The sequence below is a fragment of the Oryctolagus cuniculus genome, chromosome 4, assembly GCF_964237555.1.
Source record: "Oryctolagus cuniculus chromosome 4, mOryCun1.1, whole genome shotgun sequence".
Lineage (NCBI taxonomy): Eukaryota > Metazoa > Chordata > Mammalia > Lagomorpha > Leporidae > Oryctolagus > Oryctolagus cuniculus.
In genome coordinates this window covers 80622008-80634070 of record NC_091435.1, presented here as the reverse complement: position 1 = coordinate 80634070, position 12063 = coordinate 80622008, and the positions used below count along the sequence as shown (strand labels likewise).

Sequence of the window (12063 nt, the reverse complement as noted above, 5' to 3'; positions counted from 1 at the left end):
CTCCATCAATCTGTTGCTACCCCAGAAAGAATCTCATGGTTCATTCATTTCCAGGCCCTCTCCTCTCAAGCCAGAGAGGATGCACCTATAATGTGATACATACTTTTAGGGTCCTGTTCTCTATGGCATGGTGATTATTTAGTCCATTTTTTTTTTTTTTGGACAGAGTGGACAGTGAGAGAGACAGAGAGAAAGGTCTTCCTTTTGCTGTTGGTTCACCCTCCAATGGCCGCTGCGGCCAACCTGCTGCGACTGGCGCACCATGCTGATCCGATGGCAGGAGCCAGGTGCTTATCCTGGTCTCCCATGGGGTGCAGGGCCCAAGCACTTGGGCCATCCTCCACTGCACTCCCTGGCCACAGCAGAAAGCTGGCCTGGAAGAGGGGCAACCGGGACAGAATCCGGTGCCCCGACCGGGACTAGAACCTGGTGTGCCGGTGCCGCAAGGCGGAGGATTAGCCTAGTGATCACGGCGCCGGCTTAGTCCTGTTTTGTGCATTCTTTCTCTCAGAGAACATATTTGGCTGTGGCCTGAAAGATCTACATCCAAACAATGGGCCCAAATTGTGAATTCTCAAAACCTTAGGAATTATAGAAGTTTTTTCCTTAAAAAAATATTTATTTATTTATTTATTGGAAAGTCAGAGTTACACAGAGAAGGAGAGGCACAGAGAGAGAGAGGAGAGGTCTTCCATCTGATGGCTCACTCCCCAACTGGACGCAATGGCCAGAGCTGCGCTGATACGAAGCCAGGAGCCAGGAGCTTCTTCCAGGTCTCCCATTTGGGTGCAGGGGCCCAAGGACTTGGGCCGCCAGCATTGCAGGCGGCAGCTTTACCTGCTTTGCCACACCGCTGGCCCCTATGGAAGCCTTTAGATGACCTACATAAGATTAGCCCCAAGAGTAAAACCAGGAAAGGCCAGCCCACAAACCCTCTACTGTTTGCATAGTAGAGCAACCTGGAAAAAAGGCAGCAGGAAATGCAGGCAGGGAGGGGAAAAAGAAGGGAGAATATAACTCTGCAGATATAATGCAGCTTGTGGATAAGTGGTTAAAGAAAGAGGTCATTTTACCTCACCGTTTTCTCCTGCTGATTGGCTATTCTGTTTGCAAAACTCTGGCAGCCACTGTGCTAGTACCATTGATTGATCCCCTAGAGATGTTGCATGGAGCACCGTTTTCACAGAGTGAATTTCTCCTTCCCTCATTTGGAAGAGATCAAATTTCTTCAGCACTGACCACCAGCTTTCATTTCTTAAATAACTACCATGAGAATTTGGAGATCAAAATAGAAAATGGAACTGTTTTGTTCTGGAGAGTGTCATCCTTTTTGAAGACCAATTTAGCTTTGGCTCTGGGGTGGGTGGGGTAGAGGAGCACATATAGAGATGTGTTTCATGGGGTGTGAGTATATGTGCACCTATTTGAGCAGGAAATGGTATGACAGAATGATTCTTCAAGGTGAGAAACAAATAGAAATGGGCATTTAATTAAGCTACCTAATAAAGAGCTGAGGTTGGTTACTTTGGCCATGTTCCTTAGCTAATATGACTCTTATATTCTTACTACAAGAATACCTAAAAATGGATATTTTGAAAGTGCAGTGAATGCAGCATTTCCATGGAAACACAGCAAGGAAATAAAATTCCGTCTGGGCAATCTCTGCATAGCAGATGACACCTGCTACAAAGGCCTTGTCCCTGGACAAAGAGAATGAAGACTTAGGTCAGTGCATCTCCTGACACTTTTTCTAGTCCTGCAGGCCAGCAAACAGAGTGGGTGCCCTTTTGGCCTCAAGCAAAAAGAGGACATTTCAAAGTTGACCACAATTTGTACCAGTAGCTGAGGCTCTGGATGCATAAGACAGCCACAGGCACATGTTTGTCACCTCTCTTTATTTAGTAGCTCTTCTCTCTAGATAGGGATGTCAAATGTTATTTATGAAAAATGATATTTGTTAGTATTATTTCTGATTATAAATTGGAAATGCTTTAAGGAAACTTGTACAACAGAAAAATATGCAAAAACATGCATGACAATCTTAACTTTTTAGTATATTTACTTCTATTTTTTATGCTAATATATGATCAAAATTGCAGTAATGCAGGGCATACAGTCTTTATGTACATACTACCACACATGACCTTCTTCATGTCATTCATGATCTTTGGCAAATTGATTTCAAATGTGTAATATTTCACCATATAGAAGTCCTATTGTCTATTTCATGAATCATCCAATGTAGATCATTTAAGAGGGTCTCTAATCATTCAATATTGTGAATAGCAATGTAATGAAATCGCTAGACTGTTTTAACCCTCCAGACTCCCATCGTTATGAAGAATTCACAAAGCAGGACCAATAGGATTAAACAGACTCTTCAGTCTGCAGAAGAAATGAGCCTCGAGGTTATCTTTTTCATATGTTCTTCTGTTTCCTCTCTGATCCTAATTAGAGTAAACCTTTTGATGTGGGAAGTGGGCAAAATTAAAATTATGAACTTCAGCCTAGGGAGTCATTGGAAGTCTAGGTTAAATCATTTATGAAGATGGATATTCAGTTCCTACTCAGAAATCTCCTATAATGGCAGCTTTCATTCCCTGAAAATTCTGTCCTATGATGACATGCTATTATGCAGTGGCACTAAGGCAAAAACTCATCAAATTATAGTAGAAAGGAAGCAAGAAAAGGAGGAAAGGAGGAGGAGGAAGCTAGCAATACTTAGGCAAGAAGGATGTCAAACAGCTTTATCAGCAACAGCCAAGGTCATTTAAGCAAAGCTGAGATTTTCCTGCTATTCACTCAATTCACTGTGAAGAGGAAAAAGCAACCACTGCAATTCAAAGAATTCCCTAACAGATTTATAGACTAGTAGACTTGACTACTAATCCTCCTTAAATAAAAAGCCAGAAGTTTGCCTACAGAGTCAAGACTTAATGGACTCAGGATCACATAGGAGTCACACTTAGCCAGGTTTGTGAGGTGGCAAGTCTTGAGAGGTATTAAACAGAATATGGAGAAAATCAAGCCACAGGAGTTCTTTCATTAGAGCCTTCAAGGATTGCTCACTTCTGCCCCCCTAATAATCCATTTCTTCTCGCTATGCAGGAATTAGAGGAAAGCTCCCACCAGCATCCAGTTCCCCCACCCCATCCCCTTTATTTACTTTGTCTGCAAGTTGGAGTCACGGAATATGGTGGATGATGTGGCTGAATGGGCTTTCCTCTCTTTCTTCTCCACTGCTTTTTTCTGTTTTATTTTTCTTAGGAGAGACCACAGCTTCTTATAGTCAAGTAACCCTGGAAACACTTTGTGTTTCTCAGCTAAAAGCCAACTCTCCATCAAGCCCTGCTTTAGGGCTTAAAAATGTAAAAAGGCAAGAGAAGGAGGAAGAAGAACAAGAGAGAAGAGGAAAAACACAAAAAAAGGACAGAATATGGGTAGCAGTTAAGAGTATGAGTGTAGGAGAAAGTATTTGCTATAGTGGCTAGGCTGCTGCTTGGGGTACCAGCCACCCATATCAGAGAACCTGGGTTCAAGTCCTGGCTCCGCTCCCAATTCTACCTTCCTGCTAAACATGCACCCTGGGAGGCAGCAGTGATGAATCAAGTAGCTGAGTACGTGCTATCCACATGAGACCTGGATTCAAATTCCAACTCCTGGTTTTGGTCTGGCTCAGCCCCGATGGTTGTGCTGTTGTGGGCATTTGGGGATGTGATCCAGTGGGTAGGAGTTTCTGAATCTCTCTCTCTCTCCATTTCTCTCTGCCTTTCAAATAAAAAAAAATTTTAAAAATTAAGAAAGAGTATACATGTAGTATTTAGGAAGACAGGTAAAATCTTACCTGTACCTATAAATCTATAATCTTAGACAAGTTATTTTCTGAAGTTTCCTCAATGGAATACATGCTTAATGAAATCCATATCATAAGATTATCATGCAGATTACATGAGATAACACATGTAAGAGCCTGGCAAGTAGTAGGTACTTGATAAAGAAAATATACTTAACATGTGCTGAGTGGCTACAAGAAGCCATATGTTATTCTAGGTTGATAATCTATACCACTTTAGGCTTAATTTTCATTATTATTAATCATTATCAACATCAAATAAAGAAGAAGAGAAGGAAAAGAGAAGAATCTTGAATTCACGTTAGAATCATTAAGGGCCTTAGAACTGCCAAGTCAAACTGCATAATCTTACAGATGCAAGAACCGACAGCCACAGGGATGAAGTGATTTGCACAGGATCATTTGGCTCTTAGCAGTATCCAGACTAGATTCCCAGGTACAGGAGGTAGGAGATGTAGGTAGAAAGGGTTCCTGGATGTTGTGGGAGGGGTAATTCCATGAGAACTGACCTTGCCCACCACCACCTCAGGCAGTCAGCACCCCATCCCACCCCGCCCCAGCCCTCAAGAGGAGTGTGACTCCTGTTCTTTGGTGCTCTGCTCCGTCATCCACAGGCTCGTAATTAAAAGGGAAGAGATATGCCTTTGGTTTCTGAGACCATCATTAAGAATCCAGTGAGCCACAAGCAAGCAGGCAAGCAAGCAGGAAACCCTGGATTACTGCTAAGCCCCTTGCTCTACAGACACTCCTCAGAGAATGCTGTGGGTCCCGGGAAGAGGAACCTGAGCCAGCCTCAGGGAGCTCGCCAGCGCTTCATCTGCCTGGGGAATCTCAGCTTAGGGAACATTATCTTTTCTCTGATAGGCACTGTGATGATTCACATTCATTCCCACAAAGTGTCAGAAAAGCCTGTGAAGTGGTAATAACCAGGCTTCTTAATGCATTCCCAATATCAAAAATCAACTTAATTAAGTAGGGTTATTTTTTTTCCTGAGCAGCAATCACACTTTAATTAATACTCTATTAAAATGAATTCTAGGGGGAACAGAAGCATGCACACACCTAATGAGTTCCTCTGCCAAGGGCGTTATTACAGAGGCTGTTAAATGGGCCCCTCACTGGCCACACACTCCATTTCAGTGCCTATGTTCATCAGAGTTGGAAAGCAACCACGGGTCTGCATCCTCCACCTCTCCATAGCCCTTTGCCCTGCTGGACATGCAGTATCACCCATCCTCCTTGCTGTTGCCACTTGGAGAACAATTCAGACAGGGATTGAAATCCAGCTGACCTGCGCCCTCATGGGGTAGGGAGAAACCTCCAACCTCTTCCTTCCCTGTCCCTACCCCCGAACCAGGCAAGGTGAAGACTATCTGTAACATCACTCTGCTGTAGACCACCATTAAGACAGCAGAATCCCCCACTGAAAAAACAAAACATAGAACACATTTGTAAACTCTGTGTGCCCCTTGCTGGTAGCAAAGATAGCTGATTAAAGTTCTAGGGCACTGAAATTGGGAGAAACTAGGTGCGGGGTGGAAAGAGTCAGTGTTTTTCTATTTCCTCTTGCATTGACTATTTCTAAGACAGGGGCTCCAAGATTTCTCCAGCTGCAGACAAAATGCTCTTCCAGACCCCCCAACCTCCCCCATACCACCACCACCTGCTCTCATGGCCCCTGTCCCCACTAGGGATTCTGATAGAGATCATGCAGTTTTGGGGAGCTGACTGTTAGGATCACAGCTTCAGGAGGTGAGTGACATCCAGTCCCAGGATGGGGTCAGGCATGGGGACCATTATACCAAAAGGTTAACCTGACCTCTGCCAGGGCCCAACGCCCTCTCCCCAGCCCTTACCTCCTTGGTGTGCGTGTGGAAGGAGACGGACATGTCCAGGAGAACCTTGCGCTGCTCCACCCGGCGTACAAAGTCTTGGATGCGCACCTCCAGGTGTCGAGCTGCCTTGTAGATCTCCTCCGGGTCACATTCCCCCGTCTGAGCCAGCTGCTCTGCTGCTTCTAGGAGCTTGTCCGCGTTGGTGTAGGTATTCTGCCAGCAACAACAGTGAGGCAACGTCAACTTGCAGTCAGGAAACGAGCTTCGCGCCTTCCCGCAGCCCACCCTGGGGCTCCCCCGGGTTGGCGCAGAGGGGCGTGGGCGCGAAGCCGACAGTTCCCTGGTCTGGCACCGAGGCACTGCACGCAGGGCTGGCACAATGCCTCGCAGCAAGCTCGCAGCCTGCCCGGCTGCTCGGCACAAGCGGGCACTAGCCAGTTGCCTTGGCTCCTCCAGGGACTTCTCAGAGGCGCAATGTGCCTGGGAAGAAGCAGGCAGGTCTGCGAGAAGCTCCATGCCCCGTCTGCTGCCTGTCCCCAACCCTGAAGAGGAACCATCATTGCCCTCACATCTCAGGCTGCAACTGCCGGAGTGGGAAACAGCACATCCACACGGAGGGCTGGCTTCTGTGTGAGCACACCGGGGAGACTAACTGAGAGACTTTGCTTTTCCCAAGTCCCATCACCGCTGGTGTTTATCTTTTGGAGCAGAGCTATCTCTGGAGGGGGAAGGGGTCAGCCACTCCATGGAGCTGACACAGGAAGTGGCCACAGCCAGAGGGAGGTGACGCATGCTATTCCCCCAGAGACCAGTGAGGGCTAAATGCCTTCAGGGAGATTGGGGAGGAGTCTGGTGCCCACACACATGAACATGCACACACACATACACACACACAGTCTCCAACCTCTGCTATACACACTGTGGTATTCTCTAGAACATTTTAAAAGGAAACTAACTTGCAATTACTATGCATCAGGATGGGACTCACTATCATTATAATAGTTATTACATTATATGTCATGGTTATAATTTTTCCTTAGCAGGCTTCTCTTTTTTTAATTTTTAAAAAATATTTATTTATGTATTTGAGAGGAGAGTTACAGACAGTGAGAAGGGGAGACAGAGAGAAAGGTCTTCCATCTGCTGGTTCACTCTCCAAAGGCCACAATGGCTGGAGCTGTGCTGATCCAAAGCCAGGAGCCAGGAGTTTCTTTGGGGTCTCCCATGTGGGTGCAGGGGCCCAAGGACTTGGGCCATCTTCTACTGCTTTCCCAGGCCATAGCAGAGAGCTGGATTGGAAGAGGAGCAGCCAGGACTAGAAATGGTATCCATATGGGATGCTGATGCCACAGGTGGAGGATTAACCCCCTGCGCCACAGTGCCAGTCCCAGCAGGCTTCTCTTTAAAAAAATATCTCCTGACATATCCTATCTTAGAGCTGGTGATGCTAGTGTTCATATATGTCTTGATATCCCTAAAGTCAGCAGAGCACCCTACACAGTGGTGAACAAGTGCTTGGTGTTGAGGCTAGGACCCCAGAAGCAGAAGAAGTCAGTATCAAATACAAAGTGAGTGGAGAAATAAAATGGATTTGTGGCCAGTGGCTGCACAGTGCTTTGTTTCGTCCATGGAGATATCTCCACGTAGTTTTGGGGATTTACCTGAAGACGGGTTTTAGAGGCTAAATTGTTTCCACCCCCCACATTCACATTTTAAAGTACTAATCCCCAATATCTCAGAATATGAGCTTTTTGTATATAGGGTCACCGCAGACATAATTACATTATTAAGTTAAATTGGAAAAAGGCAGACCTCAAATCCAATGTCCTTATATAAAGAATACCATGTGAAGAGACAGCCACACACAGAACAACAACATGTGAAGGTGAAGACAGTGATTGAGAGATGTATCTACAAGCTAAAGGAGGCCAAACATGGCCAACAAACTGCCAGAAGTTAAGAAAAGGCATGGAGCAGACTTCTCTTTCATATCCCTCTGACAGAAGCAACCCTGATGAAGCCTTGATCCTGCACTAACCAGCCTTCAGAACAGTGAGACAATACATCTGTTGTTGAAGCCACCCAGTCTACAGTACTTCGTTACAGCAGACCTGGGGAAGGAAAACCCTGGGGTTGAGCCTTTCTGCTCACACAGCCTCTTGATGGTACTAGCACAGACCTGGAGATCATGGGCAGGTGGTCAGCAAACACTTGTCCAGGGCCTTGAGGAATCCTGAGAGATGCCACAGGAGATCCCTAAGGAATGCTGCCTGAAATGCAGCTGTCCAAGGCAAACACTGTCCCAGTGCTGGCAAGATGGGCTTGAAGGGTTGAGGGCCAGGTTAGGGATTGTTTGTAATTTCTAGTAAACATACCCATAGCTGATGGGAGAAAACTCATTAGGAATCCCTCAAATCTTCCACTTTATACTCTAAGGTGTCGCTCCCCCTCTTCGTGGAGGAGCAACACTGAACCCTGCGCTGTTCTTTCGTCTGCTCGGCCTTCCCCGGGTTTGCTGCTGGTTCTTCCCGGGTTGGCTACTATCCCTTCCACCTCCGTGGAAGGGCAGTTCCCCCTGGCCGCATTCCCCACTTCCGCAGGGGAGCGGCACACCGCCGGCCGGTTCTCTCGGGGGCTGCACGGGTTCCCTTAGATGTTCCCCATAGATGTTCCCGGTGCATGCCGTCTCTCTCCTCCTTTATAGTCCTCCTCCGCCAATCCTAACTCGGCTGCCCACACGCCGAGTACGCTGCTCTCCAATCAGGAGCAAGTCCTACAGTTTATTGGTTGAACTGGAGGCAGCTGGGTAGAAGCTGTTTTCTCCTCTCCCAGCGCCATATTGTAGGAGAGCAGATGCATAGAATAAGTCTTAATTCCAGTAACTTAGTCTAGTCCGAGCTGCTCCCCACAGAGGAGAGCAGATGCATAGAATAAGTCTTAACCCCAGCAACTTAGTCTAGTCCGAGCTGCTCCCCACAGATCCCCCTTTCTTTTTATTTTTTTGGCGTTGATACGCGCCTGTCTTCGGTGTCCCGCAGCACACACTCTGCTCTACTTGCTAGAGTTGCCACAGGCTCTTACAAGTCCTATCCATCAGGCAAACCGAATCCGGGTCCTCTCTTCGCCATGTTGTGAGGAGGTTTTTAGGCGCTGATGCGTGCCTGTGTTCGGTGCCCTGCAGCGCATGCTTTGCTCTGCCTGCAGGGGCTTACAAGCTCTATCAGGCAAACCGAATCCAAGCCTTCTCATTGCCTTATTGTGGGGGAGACTTATTAGTGTTGGTTCGTGCCTATCTTCGGTGACCTGCAGCTCATACTCTGGTCGAGCTGCTTGCTGGCGCTTACCGCCTTAAATCAGGCAGACCGAATCCAAGCTTAATATTGTTGTATTGTGGGGAAGCCTTACTGATGTTAATTCGTGCCTGTCTTCGGTGACCTGCGGCGCATAAGCTGCTAGCTGCCCGCAGGTGCTCATCGCCTCACTTGATTAGGCAGACCGAATCCAAGCTCTCACATTGCAGTGTTGTAGGGAGGCCTTTTTATTTCTCTATTTCTCTATCTCCGGGCATTCCTATTTCTCCCATTTTACTTCTATCTTCCAGCATTCCTATTTTTCTCACTTTACTTCTAAACTTCTGTTTCTCTTATCCCTGCGGCTTCCCGCTCTCATTCTTATCCCCGCGGCTTCCCGGCTGCGCCCGCCCCGAGGCTGCTTCTCGGCGGCTTCCCGGCTGAGCCGCTTCAGCCCGCGCCTCTCTCATCTGCGCAGCTTCCCGGCTTTGCGCGGCTTCCCGGCGCCTCGCCCCGCGGCGGCTTCACGGCTCTGCGCGGCTTCCCGGCGCCTCGCCCCGCCGGCGGGTTCCCGGCTCTGCGCGCACGCTCCGCGGTCTCCACGCACTTCGCGCCCGCACCACGGCCTCGCGCCAACGCCCCGTGCTCTCTCTGCACGCGGCGGCTTTCGCGAATGTTTCCGCCACCACCGGCATTCAGTCCAAGTTCCCCGGACTAACCTGGCGAATCCTGGCGGCCCACGTCTCTGCCTCTGGTTCCAGATCTTCGCCTCTTGCTCCCCGGGGTGACTTGAAGAATTCCAAGATGGCTTGGCCTGCACTCGCGGCTTCATCCTCCCTAACATTTTTCTCTACCCGGTGTGTTTCCCTAAGTTTTCTTCCAACAATATTCCTCTCATTTCTCCTGGCTTCTCCCCACAGTCCGTATCCGAGTCCAAGCCTCTTCCAGGTTTCACTTTCGCTTTCAGTCTCCTAGCTTCCCCGCCATAGTCCGCATCCGAGTCTATGAAAGCTTTCACTTTCGCTTTCAAATCCTAACTTCTTTCCCACAGTCCATATCCGAGTCTATGCCTAGGCTTTCAATAGCTTCTTCTGGCACCTTTCTCGTCCGGCTTTCCCCTAGGCTCTTCGCTAGTCTCTCTCTCCGGTATTTTCCTGCTTCTTCCCGTTTCTTCCCTCCTAAGTTTCCTATCCGTCCTAGGTTTCCTATCCGAGCTAGGTTTCCTATCCGAGTCAGGTTTCCTATCCGAGTCACGGCACCATTATGTCGCTCCCCCTCTTCGTGGAGGAGCAACACAGGACCCTGCGCTGTTCTTTTCGTCTGCTCGGCCCTCCCCGGGTTTGCTGCTGGTTCTTCCCGGGTTGGCTACTATCCCTTCCACCTCCGTGGAAGGGCAGTTCCCCCTGGCCACATTCCCCACTTCCGCAGGGGAGCGGCACACCGCCGGCCGGCTCGTCTCGGGGGCTGCACAGGTGTTCCTTCAGCTAGATATTCCCCATAGATGTTCCCGGTGCATGCCGTCTCTCTCCTCCTTTATAGTCCTCCTCCGCCAATCCTAACTCGGCTGCCCACACGCCGAGTACGCTGCTCTCCAATCAGGAGCAAGTCCTACAGTTTATTGGTTGAACTGGAGGCAGCTGGGTAGAAGCTGTTTTCTCCTCTCCCAGCGCCATATTGTAGGAGAGCAGATGCATAGAATAAGTCTTAATTCCAGTAACTTAGTCTAGTCCGAGCTGCTCCCCACAGAGGAGAGCAGATGCATAGAATAAGTCTTAACCCCAGCAACTTAGTCTAGTCCGAGCTGCTCCCCACACTAAGGAATCTCAGGAATCCTCAAAGAAAATCACTGGTTGTCTTCTTATTTTCTAGACAATTTGTGCTAAAGTAAATGTGGGCTTGCTTCAAGTTAGGTTTGAGTCCAATAAGAGATAAATTCAAAGCAAAACTGAAACGCCTACTACATCTAAGGTGCCCAATTTGTCCCATTCTAGATTTTCCTGGGTTAGCACAGCAAGTCCTGTATCCCATAAACCCTTCCAGTTCTGGGAAAGTTGGGATGAATGTTCCCCCTAATGTAGACTCACCACGTATAAAACAGATTCTGTCCCAAAGGGAACAGTCATCCTTGAGGGAGTTAACATAATGACACATGAAATGGGTATGCAACACAATAATAGATGATGAAAGGTTAAAGTTTCTTGACATGATATAGCTGCTCAGAAGAAAATGAATAGAACTGGATATAATAATGGCCAAAAATTACTGAAGTTTCATATACCAAGGACTCTTCTAAAGGCTTTTATGTCTATTATCACTTTTTTCCTCACAATAACCCTATGAAGTAGATGCAGACATTTAACCCATTTTATAGATGAAGAAATAGAGGGACAAAGAATTTCTGGTCAAGACCCTGTGTTGGATAAATGGTAGAACCAGCATTAAAGCTTTATTGTCCAACTTCAGAACTCAAGCTCCAAGCCATTACACTGCCTTTCATTTTCCAGGATATAGGCCTGAGGATGGGTAGGGTTTAGCAAAACAGTAGGAGTACAGGACTCTCATTTTTTTTGCGCTCAGAGTACTCAGTGTCGAGATCAGACTACAGCCACTACCACAACCTCACAGTAACCATGTGTGTCCATGGGTTCTCCCTATTGGTCTAGGAGCTCCTTTAAGGTAGGTTCTATGTCTCATTCATCTTTTTGGTTCTTTCTTGGTAGAAATTGTGGCTGGGGCACCACAGGCTCTCTACATGTGGATTGAAGGAACAAGATACAGAGAAGAGAATGAGCATGGCATGTCTGGATTAGTTGAGCCAACCTGAACTTGTAAAGTGGAAAGAAATCAGGTTGGATAAGGAAGGGAAGAATTAATGATAGATTTTATAGCGATAAAGGTATAATAAAGATAGGTGGGAGGGTCTGGGGTCCCTGCTCCATCTATTGCCAAGCTTTCCTCCTATTACTATCAGGAAGGTTTCTTTAAAACTCAGAACCAGTCACATCTCTCTACTACTTAAACCTGTTCTGCAACTTCCCACTCCTTTGAGGGAAAAATGCATGAACATACCATGCAAGGCACTTCT

At 47.4% G+C, this 12063-nt stretch overlaps 1 protein-coding gene across 33 annotated transcripts in view; it reads right to left on the bottom strand.

Moving 5' to 3' along the window:
* KALRN (kalirin RhoGEF kinase) overlaps positions 1 to 12063 on the bottom strand; it is a 783799-nt gene that overhangs the window by 338677 nt on the left and 433059 nt on the right. For 32 of the 33 annotated variants that reach the window (XM_051859217.2, XM_051859218.2, XM_051859219.2 and 29 more), the window contains one exon: positions 5710 to 5901. In XM_051859217.2, the coding sequence (XP_051715177.2) occupies positions 5710 to 5901 (192 nt within the window). Of the gene's footprint in view, positions 1 to 5709; positions 5902 to 6257; positions 6648 to 12063 lie in introns of those variants that run through there. The other variant, XM_051859241.2, reaches the window with a different exon arrangement.